Raw genomic sequence first — 21,199 nt, forward strand, 5'->3', positions numbered from 1 at the left:
TACTAAAACCAATTTGAACTACATTGATGCTCATGCATCTGACTCTCATGGTTAATTGAAAAGTGAGTCCCATCACTTGATCTATTTTGGCGATCTGATTACAATTTTTGGTTGCCTCTCCTCGGTGATCTACTGGTCCACTCTGCAACCTACCTTGGTTCGGCGATCTATTCAGGTCTCCACCCACTAACTGCCTCAAACTCAAGCTCTAGGTTCAACGGTCTACCTGCAAGCCTTGCTCTGCCTCACATTCGACAATCTGAACAAGTCTACAAGCTGCCTCAACTTTCTTTCCAACCAACCAGTTCACAATCAACACTCTCTCCAACACTAGGTACGCAAACCAACTCTGATACCACTTAATGCAATCAAGGTAGGGAGATCCAATGAAGGACATCCCCACATTGCAACCTAAACACAAACTCCATGCAAGATATACCAGTAATTTGTAACACAACATAGATAAAGCAGAAAGAGCATCTGGTAACACCACAAAATATATAACCGGTAAACAGTATGAACAATTCTTATAACAGTGTAATGAATTACATGTGCCACATGCTGGACCGCAACCTAAGATTACAAAGCAACTCTTACAACTTAGATCTATGATCTGCTAATCATCCTCTCAACAAAACATCATTCGGTAACAACTTCCATTGTTCTGCATTGATCCGAACCTCAGCCATCCTGGCTTTAGTCCTACCGGATGAAATCTTTATCAACATACAAATCTAAGATCCACAAATCTTCTACTCGACGAATAGGTCTCTGGTAACAGTTTGCACTATTATGCATTGACCCGAACTTCAGCCCTTCCAGACTTCAGTCTCCCACACCAGGATCTCTCTTGAAAGTACATCTTGCTCGATCTCTATTTTCTCTGATCTCCGTCCTCCTTCTTCTGTCCTGAAATGAATCTCTAAAATTTCCCTTTATACCATCCACAAGAAATAATAATTCGATCAAGTCGGTCGAAGACCAAACGGTTCATGATGAAATGTGTAAACAATAACACGTCGGCCCAAATCACCAAGAATATCACCAAAATGCTTAGAACTTCACACGGTCTGTCGGGAAAATCAGACAAGGCTCAAGCAACATCGCTGAACGATCTACAAGTCATGGGAATCAATCACAACCCAATTCGGCTTTGCTCCACACACTGTAAGACTAACCGATAAGAACACATCAATACCAGACCAATACCAGAATCAATATCTCACCGAAATCAAATCCAAATGCCATGAGTCTCGAATATGAAAAAGACAAAAAAATCAAGGCGATAAATTGAAATCCACAACGCTAAATTCTCAAACATGAAGAAATGTCATGATCTCCAAGAAATTCCACAACTAACTACTCAAAGCAGTTTGAACTACACTGGTGCTCTTGCATCAGATAATCTTGAATTCAAAACAAGGAATCCATATTCCCAATTTTACAAATTGTAATATCCTTTTTAGTATGCTCCCTGTGGTGACAAGAATTTCTTATTGACATGGAATGAAGAAACAAATCTAAAAAAATGAGCATATTTTCCATACCTTTCTTTACCAAGAAGGAATTAATCCTCACTTGCAAAGATAAAAGCTAGGGAGATGTCACCATAATTCCATCATGCTACTCTAGGACTAAAACTAGCTTGCTTATTTTCTTTTTTCATAAAATAATTTATTGAGATGCCATCAACACATGCATCCTTATGAGTCAAGATAGCTCATTCAACTACATCTTTGTTCACCATGTTATTCTAAAAATCAATTATTGGCTCAAACTTTGAATGTATAAAGGAAACTACATATCTCCTCAACATCTACATGTTGATTTTATCTATGATGCTAGGATCCCATATCATCTTGCATAAGGAGATATGAAATTGAGAGAAAGTACCCCATTTCCATTTGATACCCTTCATCTTTCATTATTGTTAGAAGATTTCTTATTATGACCAAAACATTGTAATGTCATCCTATCAAAATAATGCAATAAATTCTTTCTTCTAATATCATCCTTAATTTTTGAACTATAACCAAAGAAGCAATCAATATGTTTACCTCTCATGGATTTTGAAATATTTATAAGAATTGTAGTCACACTAACATTCTTAGAATAATTTTCAATCAAATTATTCCTCATGTAATCATACCCATTTGCAAAGCTATTATGCAAATAGAACAATGGCTAACTATGTCGACTTGAATTTCATATTCAGAATGCTACCTAAAACAAGTTAGTTTCACAAAATACCAATGAAAATGCTACAGGAAATCCAAACTCAACCAATGAAACTACATGAAATATATATGAAATAAAAATACTAATATTATCTTCATGGTTTATGTTTCATTGTGTCCTAACTCCACTATTTCTGGTTGCAGATGGTGTGCTCTCAGACAATGCATTGATAGCTTCCAAGATGGCATGTGAAGAATGGATTGATAATTGGTAGTTAACAAATTCTATGATATGCAATACTACATGATTATGCTATTTTGCTTCAAGATTAAAGCTCATGAATGCATAAGTTTTACAAATGTTTTGCTTGAAAATGCACTTGAAGTCTCTTGAAGTCTCACTCTCTCTCAACTGAAGCTCTTAATTTTATAGACTTTGAGAGGATGAGATGATGTGGCTTAGATCAACAGTCATGATCAGGTCTTCAGATTTGGATGGCTGTGAGCAAAGGTGAAGATTGAGAGAAAGAGGGAAGGAGAAGACAAGTGTCACTCATCTCATCTTGACTAGGTTGCTGACTGAGAGAATCTAGGGATGGTTGGAGAAGATTTAGGCATGATAGGACAAGTGGACTCAAGTCCTTCCTAAGATGTAGGTGTGTTGGAGAGAATATAGGAGATGGTTATGAAATATGTGTACGTACACAATATTCATTAAGTTTGGAGGTTGAAGATAAATGATGAATTAATATTTAAGAAATATTAATTTCCGTAGCCACATGTTTGATGAGTTGGCAAAGGGAAGATGAAGTGGAGATGGAGGGTGAGTTGGAAAAGAAAGATTAAATAATTTAGGAAATTATTTAATATTTGAGACTAAAGGATAGGAGAATAACTATTAAATATTGGATATTTAATTGATTGGAGGAGATAATTAAATATTTAGATATTCAATTAAATTGGTTAGAGGAATAATTAAATATTAGATATTTAATTAATTAGAAGAATATGATAGATGTATTAATAGAAATACACAAAAAATGAATTAAATAAATTAATCTTTTCAAATTAACTATTTAATAGAAGAATAATTATTCAATAAATATAAAATATTTATTTAATTGCTCATAGCCATTTTTATGTGTATACACTAACCATTTGGAATATTTAAAGATATCAGTGCATATTATTCTGACTTGTGTTCTTTTCAACTAACAAGTGATGTTTCTTCTTCTTTGAGTTCATTAATATTTCCCTGGCATGTACAATCACCAAGAGTCAATAAAACATTTTCAATCACCAAATAATTTTTACCTTCACCATGCTTGTCAAGTTCCTCTTGTTCTTGCCTAGTGGGTTGTTTTGAGTGTCCTCTTTATGACAAGATTCAAGATCTAACTTGGTTCTTCTTTATCTTGAACTTGCAATGATGTATTCATCATTTATTCTAGTTCCACCACCTTGTTTGTACATGCTTCTTCATTGCTCCCACATTTATGACAACTCCCAATGTTTCTTGCATATAAAATAAAGATTTTTTCTTCTGAGTTCATTTTTTGTGTCTCTTTCATCTTTGGAGTTGTAGACTTTTTTTCAGGTAGTGTTGCATGATATAGATTCTTTAATTTTTCTCCTCTTTCGATCCTTTTTAAAAATATCTATAAATTTATCAAATGGTACAATTTCTTTAAAATAATCAGATTGATTAATATAATCCTTGTACCATCTAGTAATTACCTTAAATTTGAGGAATATTTTGTTGAAATGATAGAGGCAACTCCTTCTCCTTTATTATTAGGTAAAATATCCCTAGTTGTCTTTGAGTTGAGAATTGATTTCTTCTCTTCAAAGGTACTTCTTCTCCTAATGCAATAATTAATAAATTCATAAAAGCCTCCCATGATTTGCAACTTTGAATCCTACAGAATGAAAAGATATTAGCTCTAATACCACTGTAATGTCCCCAACCAAATATTCATAACAATTTCAAATTTGAAAATGGATTCACAAAGTATTATGCCAAATTTTATCGAAATCATCAAAACTAGTCAAGTAGTCTTGCACAGAGAGGACAACAAATTAATGAAATTTTCAAAGAACATCATAAAATTAATTTTTATGATATGAAAAATAGGTGTACATGTCTGAAATATTATTTTACAACAACAACCAATCTATAAATTTGTACTCCCAAAATCTCCCACAAATCCACAAAATTATGTCAAAATTAGACAACTCAATTTGCTCCAAACTTCAATGAAAGAATACCAAACCAAATGAAACTTCATGGAACACCCAATAAATAAATCTTATGATATTCAACAAAAAAAATCAGGTACTATATTTGGTATACATAAACAACAACTATATTGGCTTTCAACATGCAAATTTTACACCAATCTCACAAATATGTGACAAATTTGGTGTACTTGATTTACTCAAAACCCGACAAATTGGTATTGTTTTGATTAAAAATAAAAATATCAGCATATAAATCCTATTAAAACTATCATAACAACAACATACTACTGTAGCACATCTACAAGACTCAAGTCAACTAGAATTCCACACAACTAAACTTAGAAACCATTGAAAATAACACCCGAAGATCCCAATGAATATTGAAAAGAAGCAAAAAATAATGTTACTAATTCCCTTTAGCCTAAATATAATCTTTGAATGATAATTCCCTTTGTAATCAAATGTGTTTTGTCCTTTGATCACCTAAAACTTATGGGTTTTCATCCACAAGCCTCCTCCTCCAACATGTTTCCATCCACTGAAGAAGATATCTGCAAATTTGAAAATATGAAAGGAGAGATTGATTAGGTTGAAAGTACCAGAATACTGGGGGGGGTGGATCGGTATTCCCACTTAAAAAGAAAATAATAAACTTATTGAAGATATCTTCAAACATCACCTATACTTGACTGAAGCAAAAACAGTTAATGCAGTATAAACATTAGAAACATAGCCACAAGATGAACACCAGATTTTGTACGTGGAAAACCCAAAATGAGAAAAACCATGAAGAGTGTTAACTCTTAGGAAAATATAAATAGTTATAGTTATGTTTACAAACAGGTGGCTCATTATCGGGTGGCTCATTGTCAGATTACAAAAATGGCTCACCATTGAATTGCTCACTGTAGATACAAAGATGAAAAAAATGACTAATTGTTGGACTTCTCATTGCAATAGAAAAGATTGAACTGAGAGAATTTGCATCTACAAATGCATGAGATCAGTTCTAGGTTTAATCTGAAATAACAAAACTCAAACTTCATAAAAGATCCTGTTAGATATCTTTGCACTACTGTTCCACAACAAATCCAGTTAAGGACTATTGCACTACTAATTTCCTTCACTGTCTGCAATACTCGCATACACTGCTTCTTTTGCTACCAACAATCTTCTGCACATCACTCTTGACGGATTCTCTCAACTATGTTTCATTCCTTTGTCACTCATCCATCACCCATGAACACACACACACACACACACACACACACACACACACACACACACATACACACTAGAGAGTACAAATACAAAATAGTGTATCGGCTAAGGCCAACACATTACCAATAAGCTTATGTTGGCCTCCGCAATACTTCTACATAATTCCTTTGCATACTTCCAATTACCAATATATGTTCCATGATTACAAAAAAAAAAGAAAGGGTCATTCGGACCCAAAAGAATAGACCTATTGCCACAAGATCACACTCAATATCAAAATATAGACTTCACACGTACCAAGGAAACTACAATCCCAAAACTCGAAGAGACACCAGAACACATGAAAACTGCTGACATCGAAACACATGTCTGATACCGAGATCAACCATAATTTCTAACACCGGGATACCGAGGTTAATGAGAACTCGATAGGACCTGCCATGTTGCATAATGACTTCTAACCAAAATTTTGCAACACTTGAATTGCACGTACATAACTGTTATACCTTTGCATATCCATAACACCCATAATGTCTGGACCGATGTTCGGACCTACAAGCACTGTCCAATATAGAACCAGAAGACTAGTTTGACATCAATGACAACATTATTCACACAAGTCTAACAATATCCCCCTTTTTCATTGATGAAAAAATAGTTTCAAACCATGACTGCACCAACTCCCCCTTACTCGTGAAATTCCTCAAAACCTTGAACTTATGTTCCTTTACTTTCTCCCCCTTTTTGACATCAAGGACAAAGGATTGTTGGGAATTTTGTTGGAATAGTGTGTTGCCATTGATGTCAACATATTCTTCTGTGTATTCCAGTGTTGCAATTAGGTTGGATGAGTTGGTTTAGCCTGTGTGTTGCAGATGAGCTGATGCAAATTAATGGGTTTTGAGATACTTATCTCTAGTTGATTCAGCAGAAGTTTCAGAGGTCTGCACATTAGTTTGATCAATTTATGAGGTTTGGTATTGAGGATATTATTACAGATGTGTGGGATGTATTCTGGACGTTGATGTGTGTCCTCTGTTTGATTGGTTCATGATTTGGAAATCCACAAGCTAATCTTTCTGGTTGAAAATTAGTTATGTTGGTGTTCTTGAGCTCCGATAGAGAGATGATGATGATTATTCTAGTAATCCGAGTGTTGTGGTTGTTGTGGTGCAATTGACGTTGCTTGTGAATGTTTCTAGATCGTGTTCTAGTCGTATTGATAGTCGACATTGATTATTGTGTGCGTTATTGAAGATTTTTCTTTTCTGGTGATGTTCTTCGTGTTATGTGACATTCATGATGTGGTAGCATGGTGCGGATGATTGAGGCGTAATTCTTGGAGGTGTTTCATATTTGTAGTGGTTTTTTAGGTCTAGACTATGTCTTAGATGACATTGCTTTGGTCCGCATGCATTATTATAGCGTGTGTAATTATATTTTTGTAATATGTAACATGGGTTGATCCGACCTCTATTTCATGGGTTGATGACAAGTATATAATTGAATGTAATAATCATTGAGAGGTATCATGCTATGTACGAATATTATATCAATCATTTAGTAGCAAGGAAGTTGTGCGAAGCTATGCAAAGAAGTGTGTTGTAGAGAAGATTTGACAGTGAGCTTAACCAGAACTGTACTCAGGCATGTGGAGATGTTATTTCATCAGTTCATGATTCTTTGGATGTAATCTGAATACTTTTGTAAGTCAATGAGATTTCCTGTAAGGCAGTGAGCCTTCCCTAAGGGTTGTAGCCCTTCTGGGTTTCTTGTTTGAGCAATGAGCTCTAGGAAATGTGCCTAAATACATGTGCATTCCCCATTATAATATTTCATTTACTCCTAACAAGGTATTATCTCATTGTGGGTAGGTTCCCACCATGTTTTTTTTCCCTTAAACTAGGTTTTCCACATAAAAAATCTTGGTGTTATATGTGTTAGTGATGTGGTGTTGTTTCATTCTTTAAATTGTTATTTATCAGATCTGATTCATGGTTTAAGTTGTTGTAAGTTTTTGGGAAAATTGATTCATCCCCCTCCCTCTCAGTTTTCTACATTGTTGCCAACAATTGGTATCAAATCTAGATCCTCTAGGAGAAGCTTGACTGCTTGAGGAGATCCGAGATGGAAACCTTTTCTTTCAAGAAGGATAGTCCAAGAATTAATGGAACAAACTACACTCTCTAGAAAAACTGGATGCAATGTTATTTGAGATGCATTGGAGAAGAGTATTGGAAGATTACTAAGAATGTATATAATGTTCCTCAGAATGGTCCTACTACTACAGATGAGATAAAGGAAGCAAAATTCAATATTAGAGATAAGGAAGCATTGCTGAGTGCCTTAACAGATTCTAAAATGACTAATGTGATGGACTTAGAGACTGCTCATGAAATATGGATAAAATTGGAGACCTTGCATGAAGATGATAGTCATGTGAAGATTGCTAAGTTGTAGAGCTTGAAGGGCAAAAATGAGAACTTGAAGATGAGTGAAGATGAGAACATTACTTCTTTTATGCAGAAAGTGAATGAGCTTGTGTGTGGAATCATATGTGTCAGTGGAGTATTAGAAGAATCTGAGATTGTTACTAAAGTGTTGAGATCCTTGCCTCCTGCTTACAAACATATAGCTACTACTGTTGAAGAGATCCGGACCATGCCAAATGTGACAAGAGACATGTTGATTGGTAAACTTGTTGCTTTTGAGTTGAGTGAGTTTGGAGACTCTCTTCCTAAGACTGAATTTGCATCTAAAGCTACTATTTTCGAGAAGCAAAGATATGATCCGGGAGAAAGTTCTCGAAGAGTATCTAGATATGAGAAAGCGATGAAAGAGATAGAAGATGAAGAAAGAGAGCTTGAGGATCTTGAAGCACTTATTGCTAGAAGATTGCCTAAAGGTGCAAGTAAGTATGAAGGAAAGTTACCTCTTAAATGTTTTTCATGTGATAAGATAGGACATTTTGCATCAAGGTGTCCGAAAAGAGATAGAAATCATAAGAAGCCATTTAAGCCATATAAGCCTAAATATCAGAAGAAGTGTTATTATGTTGTTGATGAAGGTGTGACAGATGATGAGTCGGATAAAGGAAATTCAGGAGATGAATTTGTGATCATTTCTATCAAGGAAGATGATCCTATAACTACAGATTCTACAAGCTGCATTAATGAGGAGAAATCTTTGTCTGCTAAAGTTGAGGAGAAAGATGAATGAGTAATTGATAGTGGTTGCTCTCATCATATGATAGGTGATAAGAGTAAATTAGTAAATTTGGAAAAGTATGATGGTGGTATAGTAAGATTTGGTGATAACAAAGCTTGTGTAATCCATGGTAGAGGTTTTATTTCTCTTGATGGTAAGCACAATACTGATGATGTATTTTATGTTGAAGGTTTAAAGCATAATATTTTGAGTGTTGGTGAGATGGTTGATAAGGGATATAACTTGCAATTCAAGAATGACAAAAATGAGATCTTGAGTAGCTCCGGAACTGAGATTGCATCAGGTACAAAGACTAAAGGCAATATCTTTCACTTGAATGCTGGTGGTAAAAGTTGTTTGATTCTCAGATTGATGAAAGTTGGTTATTGCATAGAAGAATGTGTCATGTGAATTTTGATTGCATGGTTAAGATAAGTTCTACTCAACCAGTGAGAAATCTACCGAAGTTAATAAAGCTTTCTAATCTGGTATGTAAGGAATGTCAATTAACGAAACAAAAAAGAGTTACTTACAAGAGAAAATAGTATAATTCTAATTGATTGTTGGATCTTGTACATACTGATATTTGTGGTCCTTCTAGAGTGAGAAGATTACAAGGTGATAGGTATTTCATGTTGCTAATTGATGTTATTCAAGAATGATGTGGGTTACCTTCTTAAGGGAGAAGTCTGAAGCGTTGGAGAAGTTCGATATTTTTAAAGCTATGGTTGAAACTGAGACTAGATTGAAGCTAAAGTTTCTGAGATCTGACAGGGGTGGAGAATTCACTTCTTGTGAGTTTAGTACATATTGTGAAGAGCATGGAGTTAAGAGATAATTATCTGCTCATAGGACACCACAATAGAATGGTGTTGTAGAGAAAAAGAATAGAATAGTTCAAGAAGCTGCTAGAACCATGATGATTGAAGGAAATGTTCCACATATGTATTAGAGAGAAGCTGTGATTATTGCAGTATACACTCTTAACCAGGTAAATGTCAAAGGTGATACTGGTAAGACTCCTTATGAGTTATGGTTTGTTCATCCCCCTACAATTAGATATTTTAGAATTTTTGGAAGTAGATGCTATATCAAAAGAGATGAAGATCTTGGAAAGTTTGATGCTTGATGTGATGAAGGCATTTTTCTTGGTTATTCTACTAGAAGTAAGGCCTATCAGTGTTATAATAAAAGATTGAGAAAGATAGTTGAAAGTAATAATGTGAAGGTTGGTGAAGGTAATGTAAGACAAATCAAATCTTGCGGATATGATTCTGATGATCAGGATGCCAGTTTAGATAAAGGAAAACTAGTGCAGACCCAAAGCCAAGTTCAGATTGATTTGAAAAAGTCGGATAATGAAGAGAAAGGCGCAAATGCTTATGCAGAAGAAAGAGTTCAAGAGCCTGAAATTCAAGAAAATCCTAAAAATCCCAAGTATGTGAGGTTGAATCATTTAGAAAATCAAATTATTGGTGATAAGAATAAAGGTGTGATGACTAGGAGAAAACTTGTTGAAGAAATTTGTTTGATTTCTAAGATTGAACCTAAAGATGTTGATGAAGCATGTAAAGATGAAAATTGGATTAAAGCTATGGAAGAAGAATTGAATCAAAATGAGAAAAATGATACATGGATTCTTGTTCCTAGACCTAAGGATAAAAATGTAATTGGAACTAAATGGGTATTCCGGAATAAGTTGAATGAACAGGGTGAAGTCGTTTGAAATAAAGATATACTTCTTTGTAAGGGTTATTCACATGTGGAAGGAATTGGTTACAAGGAGACTTTTGCTCTAGTGGCTAGAATTGAAGTTGTTAGATTATTTCTTGCCTATGCTGCTCACAAATATTTCAAGGTTTATTAGATGGATGTCAAATTGACCTTTCTTAATGGTGAGTTGGAAGAAGAAGTCTACATTGAGCAACCAGATGGATTTCAGTTGACAAATGAAAAGGACATGGTTTGCCGGTTAAAGAAAGCATTGTATAGATTGAAGAAAGCCCCTAGACATTAGTATGCCAAATTGGATAAGTATTTGATGAAGATTGGATTCCATAAAGATGTTGATTGGGTAGGTGATGTTGATGACCAAAAGAGTACTACTGGTGGTGCATTCTTTTTGGGTAAGAAGTTGGTCTCTTGACAAGTAAGAAGCAGAATGCTATTTCTTTATCTACTACAGAGGCAAAATACATTGTTGTTGCTAGAAATTGTACTCAGGAAATTTGGATGAAGCAGATGTTGAAGGATATAGGAGTTATTTATGATGAGCCTATTTCTATATGCTATGATAATTAAAGTGCTATCAATATTTCAAAGAATCTAGTGTTGCATTCCAAAACTAAGCATATATCAATCAAGTTTCATTTCTTGAGAGAGAAGGTGAATGAGAAAGAAGTCGGATTGGAGTATGTATCTACAAAGGAATAGGTTGCAAACATCTTTACGAAGCCTTTGCCTAAAGATACTTTTGAGTATCTCAAAGAGAAGTTAGGGGTGATTGCCCCTCTTGATGAGAACTAAGATGCATGGATTTGCATCAGTCCAGTGAACTTCACTAAGATATTTTGTGATCTAGATTGATGAGTGAGGCTGCTACTTAGGGGAAGTATTCAGTGTTGGTGTTTAGTGGTGCAGATGTACAAATTTGTGAATCTAATTCAAAGGGGGAGAGAATCCTGACTTTGGATCCTTTGTCATTGATGTCAAAGGGGGAGAGAAGAGAATTCAAAAAACCTTGAAGCATTTTGGGGTAGGAAATCAGAGGTTTGTGATTTGTGTTGTTTGTCAAAGGGGGAGCTGATCTTTTGATTATGAGGAAGATTGTTGTGAGTTTATTTATTTCTTTGCATTGATTTTTTTTTACATTCATTTGTTGCCATCAATGCCAAAGGGGGAGATTATTGGGAAGTTTGTTGGAATAGTGTGTTGTCATTGATGTCAACATATTCTTTTGTGTATTCCGGTGTTGTAGTTAGGTTGGATGAGTTGGTTTAGCCTATGTGTTGTAGATGAGTTGATGTAGATTAATGGGTTTTGAGATAATTATCTCTAGTTGATTCAACAAAATTTTTAGAGGTCTGCATGTTGATTTGATTGAGTTATGAGGTTTGATATTGAGGATGTTATTCAGTATTCTGGTTTGTGCTTTGTATTACTCCAAAATTGTAATATCTTTAGTTGTGGATGTGTGGGATGTATTCTGGACATTGGTGTGTGTCCTCAGTTCGATTGGTTCATGATTTGGAAATCCAAAAGCAAATCTTTCAAGTTGATAGTTATTTATGTTGATTTTCTTGAGCTCCAATAGAGAGATGATGATGATTCTAGCAATCCAAGTTGTTGTGATTGTTATGGTGCAATTGATGTTGCTTGTGAATGTTTTTAGATCATTTTCTATGCGTATTGATGGTCTACATTGACTATTGTGCGCGTATTGAATATTTTTCTTGTTCGGTGATGTTCTTCATGTTATGCGACATTCATGATGTGGTAGTGTGTTGCAGATGATCGAGGCGTAATTCTTGGAGGTGTTCCATATTTGTGGTGGTTGTTTATGTCCAGACTATGTCCTAGCCGACATTGTTTTGGTTCGCATGCATTGTTATAGCATGTGTAATTATATTTTTGTAATATATAGTGTGTGTTGAGCCGACCTCTATTTCATGGGTTGATGACTTGTATAAATGAATGTAATAATCATTGAGAGGTATCATGCTATGTGTGAATATTGTATCAACTATTTAGTATCAGGTAAGTTGTGAGAAGTTATGCGAAGAAGTGTGTTGCAGAGAAGATTTGACAGTGAGCTTAATTGGAATTGTACTCAGGCATGTGGAGATGCTATTTCATCAGTTCAGGATTCTCTAGATGTAATCCAAATGATTTTGTAAGTAAATGAGACTTCCTGTAAGGCAGTGAGCCTTTCCTAAGAGTTGTAGCTCTTTTGGGTTTGTTGTTTGAGCAGTGAGCTCTAGGCAATGTGCCTGAATGCATGTGCATTCCCCATTGTAATATTTCATTTACTCCTAACAGGGTATTATCTCATTGTGGGTAGGTTTCCATCATGTTTTTTCCCTTAACCAAGTTTTCCATGTCAAAAATCTTGGTGTTATGTGTGTTATTGTTGTGGTGTTGTTTCATTCTTTAAACTGCTATTTATCAGATCTGAATTGTAGTTTAAGTTGTAGTAAGTTTTTGGGCAAACCGATTCATCCCCCCTCTTAGTTTTCTACATTGTTTCCAAAAAGGATGTTTTTGATGAAGAAAAGAAAGAAAAAAGAAAGGACACATAGCCAAAAATGTGAATCTTACACAAGAAAACCTTCAGGTACTCTTCTTTGTAAATATGAGTTTGTACTTTTCCTTCAGTTTCAGAAGAAGGACTTCCCAAGAATGCATAGCCAACTTGATACTCACTGAAAGGATTCTACACTCAACCAACACATCAACTGAATTTGAAAAATTATTTGGAGCAGTTGGATTTTGCTCATATTCTTTTGCATCTTCAAGCAAACCTGAGAAGTGTTCTAGCTTGGCTTCCACAATCTCCTTAACTTTCTAAAAAAGTGCTCACAATGTCTTCTTTCTATCTTTGCAACAAAATAAACTCAACCTAAAGAGAATTTAATCTTTTCCTTTGCTCGTCATTTTTCTCATTCAAAAAATCAAAGGATTTACCTATACTTATTAGTTCGGCCTCAATAGCATCAATTTTACCTTTATATGTCACAACTGTTGCCAGCCAAGAGATACAATACCTATAGATTTTGTTGGCATTTTCTATGCAATCTTTTAATTTCTTTATGCATATTGACAAATTACTTCAAGCAATGGTGCATCCATTTAGCATACTTTTCATATCCAGACTTTTTTCCTCAAATGATTGTTCAAACATTCTTTCTTTCAGGACCTATGTCAGTGATTCCGGAAGCATATTATTAACATCTTCTAGACTGATATTGTTCTGGATCAGGTGCTTCAATTGAATGCTCCCAATTTTGTCTGATTCAATCGAGGTTAGCCATTTTACACCAATCTTCTAAATTCCACCTGCACTAACAATTGGCTTTGACAAATTAGACTCATAATCCGAGTCTCCAACTTCCTGCTTAACCATTTCTGAAACTCCTCTAGCTGTAGGGGATTCTGGATCATCAATTACAACAATATCTTCAATCTTGCTTTTATTTGGCACTGAGGCTTCAATAGGAACAAACTTCCTCCTTTTCTTCTTTTCAGAAGATGATTCTCCAGGACCAAAAGATAAGGAAAAAGAAACTGGGCTAGCTCTCCACATATCTACAAATGATCTAAAGCAACTATTGCATATTTCTTCTTTGCTATCCAAACTATTCAGGTGTCTGAATATTTGTCTTCCAATCGATACACCGGATTCCCAAATAACATTGCCTTTTGCTAGAAGGGATTGTAAACAATACATGATGTAGCGTCCTAAAATTGCGACACTTGCAATTTCGACTACATTTCGGTCTTCACGATGGCGACGCAACACGCAACCTGAATGGAGACCCCAAAACTTGCTCGCGACACTGAAAACTGCATTTTTCAAGCACCCTGGCCTGAACCTCCTTGCACCCTGATGTCCCGGGAGGTGGGACCAGAGCGCCCAGCGCCCTGGTCCCTCAGGACCAGGGCGCCCAGTGCCCTGGTCCCCAGGACCATGGCGCCTAGCGCCCTGGTCCCTGGGTCCTATTTTGGGCCCGGTCTCCTAAGGGGCTCGGGTCTTTTTGTTTGCAATTTGGAAATTACATTTCCTGGTCGGCCTAAGGTCGGGAAAATCAGTCTATCAGCCCTAAATGACAAGTATATAAACTACATTTTCCTCTTTCATTCGATATGATGGAAAAGGCGTGGAAACTATACTCAAACATTCAAGCATTCAAGCATTCAAGCATTCAAGCAATTGATCATTTCAAGTCTCCATTCAAGGCTAAGTGTTGCATTCAAGTCAAGGATTCAACCATTGAAGAGGAGATCATATACTACATGCTACAACATACAACATACAACATCTAAACCTTCGCACATAAGGATACCAGCATCCTTAGAACAAGGTATTAGTACTTGTTTTACAGTCATTTACATTTACAGCTCTTGCTCATTTCTTGGTTAATTCCAAAACTGGGGTTTGACCTAAAGGCAAACCCCCAATCCCTAACCCCCCAATCGTCTTCGCTTTTCTGTGTGTAGGTTGCAGGTACGCGGCTGAAATTGAAGATCTGGAATCCTTGTGCAGAGACGAACAGGTCCCCCTTCATTTCGCGGATTTTTCGGAGGACCATGGCGCCGGGCGCCATCGTCCTCACAATTTTTGCTCAAATTTGCAGGACAGCGCCGTATCGACATTCTACTGCTAATTCCAGGTCCGCAGCTTCATCCTATAACCCAAACTCAGTTTATAAGCGAATCTTTATGACTTTCTATGCATGCTTAGCTTAATTTCCTTAACAACATTCTTTACAAAAGAGGGTAGCCTTGCTTTCCTAACCCTTGAAATTCATTTAGCATCCAACCTTACATTGTGTGGGATTGGATCTTATGAGTTTCAACCCCTCTTTTGAATGTAAAGTCTCTCCCCTAAGTGAAAAGCCATCGAATCCTAGCAAACCTCCCTTCTCTCTCCTCGGATTTGGAAGAGGGGAGAACAACTAGGGTTCGATCGCGATTTTCCGCTTTACATTTTGGTGAACCTGACGTGAAAATCCTTTCTGATTTTTCATGCTTAGATCTGAAAAAATTGATTACATTTCCATGTTGGATCTTTTGCAAAATTTTAGAGGTGATTGCATAAAAACCCTAAATTTTCTTTTTAGTAATTGAACTTGCGAAATGTCTAAATGTTAATGCCTATTTCAGATCTGCCCTTCTATTACAAATTTTCAATTCATATTTGTGCTTTAATTCTGAAAATTAAGTGGTTAAGTGTCAAAACCCTAATTTTTGAAACCCTCTTGATTCAACCTTTGTCCGACAATTTCATTGATCAAAACATCTCCAAATCAGCTGTAACTTTGGATTGCGCAATAAAATCACAATATCTTTCATCCCTGAAAATTTGGAAAAAAGTTGCGAGGACCATGTTGCACTCCGAGCGCCATCGTCCCCGACATTTTTTTCGAAATTTCGGGAGCGAGATCTTACTGTATTTTCCTGCTAAAATCCAGAATTTTGGCTGATTTTATCAATTTTAACACCTTCAAAATTACAGTCAAAGTTGGTCTTGCGATTGCTTGGTCTAAGGCTTCTAATCATTCAAAAATCATTGAAATTAAAATTTTGTGTCAAAATTGCGTTTTTATTATCATAAATCTGAAAAGTGTGTTATCATTCATTAAAAATTTCAGTACTTTATTCAAATTCTTGCATTTTGTGACTTTTGAAATTAAGTGCTTAATTACAACAACTTCGATTTCCGCTTTCAAAATTGAATTTTGCGTGAAATTGAGTCAATTTTTAAATTTCAAAATTTGCATTGCTTTTGACATTCCCTCTAAAATCATAAAATTCAAAATTTCAGTTTCCCTCTCTTTTTCAAAATTCAAATTTTGCATTTTTTGACAATCTTGATAGGGTTCAATTTTGAGATTGCAACTTTAATTTGGCCTATCTACAGATCGTAAAATCACTCAATTTTTTCAGATTAGCTCTAAAATCATCATACCTTTCATCCCTGCAAATTTCGAAAAAAGTTGCAAGGACCGTGTTGCACTCCGGGCGCCATGGTCCCGGACATTTTTTCCGAAATTTCGGGAGACTGTTGTGATTGCATTTAACAGCTTAAATACAGAAGATTGGCTGATTTTACTGAAAATTGCTACCTCTAAATTCAAAATCTTCTCTCTCTTTCTAGTGCATGAGTTTTACAACAATAAGCCCTACTTACACTATTCCCGTTAGACGAAGCCGTAGAATTAAGTCTTTCCGAGGTTTAACTACTGAGGAGATGGAACCTAATTTGAATAGCCTTTTTAACGAGGACATGGGTAATTCCTCTAATCCTCCTAATGATGAAGAAACTCTCCATGAGGTTTCTGTAGAACAACTTTCGAAATTGGATAACCAATTTGACGATTTTCGACAATGGATGTCTCAAGAATACCCTGATAGTCAAGCTCTTCCTTTAATTGAGGGTCTAAAACGTATGCTTCAAAGTGATAAGAATGGAATTGATATTTTGCGTGGTATTGCACACATTGTGGATTTGAATGTGATGCCTATGAAGAGTTGTGCCGAAACTTTAGGTTATACACAACCTCCTACCCAAGACAATCATTCTATTCCTTTGACGACTCCTATTGCTAGTATACCTACTTTTACATCAAACATAATGGCTACTTCTACACAAGACATTCCTCCTGTGATCACCAGTCATGGGGGCAATCCCTCTTCTTCAATTAACCCTATTCCTTCATTCAATCCGATTTCTTCATTCGTCCCTTCAATGAGTGTGCCTATTATATCATCACAAATGAACATGACGCAAGGGGGCAATTCATTTAACCATTCCATCCCTCCTTGTAGTGTTCCTCTTGTCCAATCATCTCCTATGACTAATTATCATAGAGTCCCACCACCTTACTCTTTACCTTCTTTCAATAACATAACACCTCCATCTCAATCTAACACATCCAATATGAATTCTTCGACTGAAGCGACCATTAACAATCTAGCACAAACTGTCTCTTCTTTACAGCAACAAATTGCCTCTATGAATCAATCTAAGTTTAGTGTGCCCACATTTGATGTTGCGAGCCCACTTTCTCTTGACATTGTCCGAGCTGTTCCTCCTAAACATGTTGAAATCCCGCATTTGGAACTTTATAATGGTAAAGGAGATCCTCTAACACATGTTAAGACTTTTCAAACAATTTGTACTAATTTTGCTTATGACCAAAGGTTGCTTGCAAAACTATTCACTAGAACATTAAGAGACAAAGCCCTACAATGGTATTGCTCGTTGCCTTCTTATTCTATTACTTCTTTCGAACAACTTGCAAATGCTTTCATTCAACAATTTCAAAACAATATAAGTCCTAAAGTTACTTTGATTGATTTAATGCATTGTAAACAAGGTGTTAAAGAAAAAGTGACTGATTTCATTGGTAGATATAAGCATTTGTATGCTCAAATTTCTTTTCCAGTGCCTGACAATGATATTCAAAGAATCTTTATTTATAATTTACAAAAAGATATTCGAGACAAACTTCTATTTTCTGAGTTTACTTCTTTCCAACAGTTGTGTGCAACTCTTCACAATTATCAACTGACTGTGAGTCAAATGGAACAATCACATCCTATGGCTCTGAGTGATAAGGGTGATAGCAGTCAACAACCATTTGGAAAGTTTAAACCGAACAGAGATTCCATCAAATTCAATGAAAACATCATCAACAACAATGTGAATGCAGCATCAGGTGTGCCTCCTATTTCTAAATTTTTCAAGAAAGAAAGAAAGTATACTCCTTTGAATGAATCATTGCATAGTATTATGAATAAGTTATTGGAACAAAATGTGCTTACTCTTCCTCCTATAAGACAAATTGATCCTGCAAAGATTACTTCACCTTATTTTGATAACAAAGCCTTTTGTCAATTTCATCATCAGCCTGGTCATGATACTGAAAAATGTTTTTCTTTAAAGGGTAAAATTCAGGATTTGATTGATAATAATACTATTTCTGTTTCTGGAGTGAATGATAAAGGCAACACATCTGTAGCTCCTCCTAATCAAAATCTTCAGATTTTCACTGATCCATTACCTTCTCATACCTCTAATGCAATTGAGGCTAATGATTCCTCTCTTTCATCTGATGGTCTTGTGTCTATGACTCTGAATGTGATTAACTTTGTAGAGCAGCAAGAAATCCCTGAAGAACCTTCCATCACATTTGATTCTAGCGAAACCATTAGGGCACCTGATGGTCCTTTATACATAGTTGCAAAAGTCAAGAATACACCTTGCCGTGGAGTGCTTATTGATCCTTTGTGCATGATTAATGTTATTACTAAAGAATTTCTTTTTACTTTGCAATTGAATCAAGTGATCTATGACAAAACAGATGTGATTGTGAAATTATTTGATGCATTTTCTTCTCCTGCAATTGGTTCTATTACATTGCCTATTGAGGTCCATAACAAATCTCTTGATGTGAACTTTGCTATTATTCCATCTTCCGAACAATTTCATGTGAAGCTTGGCTATCCTTGGCTATCTTCCATGAAAGCTATTGCTTCTCCTATTCATCAGTGTTTGAAATTTCCCCACAATGGTGAAGTTGTTACTGTCAATCATAGTCTCTTTAAACCAGCTGAAAGAACCTCTAGTGTTCCTCTTGATTACTTTGGCCTAAACAATTCCAATCTCTTCCTCCGCGAAGTGATCATCTTTTCAAATCTTATCAAAAGTGGAAAACAGATATGATCCTATCTCTAAGTGAACCTAGAACACCTAAACTTGACATTCCTATCATTCTTGAGAAGGAAGTTCTTCCTTTGAAAGATAAAACTAATGTCTTTCCTCAAGAAGATTCTCAACCCATCCCTATGGATGTGACTATGTCTATGCCTAATAAACTTCCTAAGAGTAGACCTATACCTCCTCGTCATGATGGACTTGGTCTTCTCCCTAAACCAAAAATTCCTCCTTTATATGGAGCAGTTCCTCCTCCTTCTTTTTATAGAGAGAAGAGACCTTCTTCTTCTCCTATTATCCAGCCTAAGAGACCACAACCTAAACACCCAAGTGCTAAGGATGAGAACATTCCTCCTCCTCAATCTTCTCCACTTCCTACTAAGACTAGACGAAATCATTCTGCACGTGAACGCCGACGAAAGCGTCGTCTTAGAGCTCAGGCAGCTGTTTCTCAAACTTTGCAATCTCCAAAAACACCTTCAACAAGCATTATTCCATTTTCTCCTCAGCCGGACATTGAGCCTAAATCTCCTAAACATAAGATGCATGATGATCTTGATCCTGTGCGAGTTAAAGATCCTATTTTTATAAATCTTGATGATGCTATAGATGAAAATGTTATTCATGATGAAAATGTTACTCCTCTTGCTTCTGATAGTGAATATGAACTTGTTGATATTGATAACCATTTATCTAATGAATTTTCTAAAGCACTTATCCTAGCTCCTAGACAAGAACAATGTGGCTCGGAACATGAACATAGCCCTTGTTTGGATCTTGTGATAGCTCCATCTGCTATGTTGGATGTTCCTCCTCTAGCGTGTTCCCTGCCTTCCCGAAACATTGATCAGCAAGATCGGGGGGTAGATGACTTGCTAGACTAGTTACATTAGCATAGCAGATTCTCTCCCCCTCTCTTTTGTTACTTCTTCTATATGTTATTTTCATTCTTCTATTTGTTGTCCTTAGTGTTGTCTACTTGAGGACGATGCAAAGCATTGAGATCTCTCGATCTCTCTCATGTTGACTCAAAAGACACATGTGTTCCCTTCTTCTAGGTGACCTTCCTTGATTGGGGAATGATGAACAATTATGCATACATACATATGATATATACATGACTTATCATATAGCATACTGACCCCGAGGAAAGCGAAGTCACCTTGTGCTTTGTGTTTTGTGTCTATTATCCTTGGGCTTATCTCACACTTGGGGGCTAAATCCTTGCGATAACGTGCTCCTTTCTCATTTCTTATATGTATCACTACGTTAAAACAATCACCCCCGGTGAGGCGTGTGCGATCGCTTTAACGTAGGGGGGTATACATCCCGTTCATATCTTTTCAAGATACTTGAAAATTTCTTGGTAAATTTAACCTTGCCTTGAAAATTTTTGATATCTTTCTTGCATGACTCATAGTGAGGGAACCTTACTACTGACAGTCATGGTTCTCCCTCATGATCTTCTCTTTTACTTTGTCAATCGAAGTCGTAAGATCCTTAGTCCACTGGGGGCTTGGTGTATCTTGCCTCCTTGACGTGGTGAAAGTCTTTCAATGTTGTTTCCTTGTACTTTACCGGAAGTATGAGCATACGCTTATACTCCTGCTAAAGTGGGGGCTAAATGTAGCGTCCTAAAATTGCGACACTTGCAATTTCGACTGCATTTCGGTCTTCACGATGGCGACACAACACGCAACCTGAATGGAGACCCCAAAACTTGCTCGCGAGACTGAAAACTGCATTTTTCAAGCACCCTGGCCTGAACCTCCTTGCACCCTGATGTCCCGGGAGGTGGGACCAGAGCGCCCAGTGCCCTGGTCCCTCAAGACCAGGGCGCCCAGCGCCCTGGTCCCCAGGACCATGGCGCCCAGCGCCCTGGTCCCTGGGTCCTATTTTGGGCCCGGTCTCCTAA

General features: G+C 36.3%; 1 protein-coding gene across 1 annotated transcript in view; it reads right to left on the reverse strand.

The window, feature by feature from the left end:
• The window catches only part of LOC131051174 (putative pentatricopeptide repeat-containing protein At3g08820), a 37,360-nt gene extending 23,212 nt beyond the window's left edge, over nt 1-14,148 (reverse strand). The window contains exon 1 of the mRNA XM_057985564.2: nt 13,902-14,148. Within this exon, the coding sequence (XP_057841547.2) occupies nt 13,902-14,148 (247 nt within the window). The remainder of the gene's footprint in view (nt 1-13,901) is intronic.
• Nucleotides 14,149-21,199: the final 7,051 nt, after the last annotated feature.

The sequence above is a fragment of the Cryptomeria japonica genome, chromosome 3, assembly GCF_030272615.1.
Source record: "Cryptomeria japonica chromosome 3, Sugi_1.0, whole genome shotgun sequence".
NCBI classification, from domain to species: domain Eukaryota; kingdom Viridiplantae; phylum Streptophyta; class Pinopsida; order Cupressales; family Cupressaceae; genus Cryptomeria; species Cryptomeria japonica.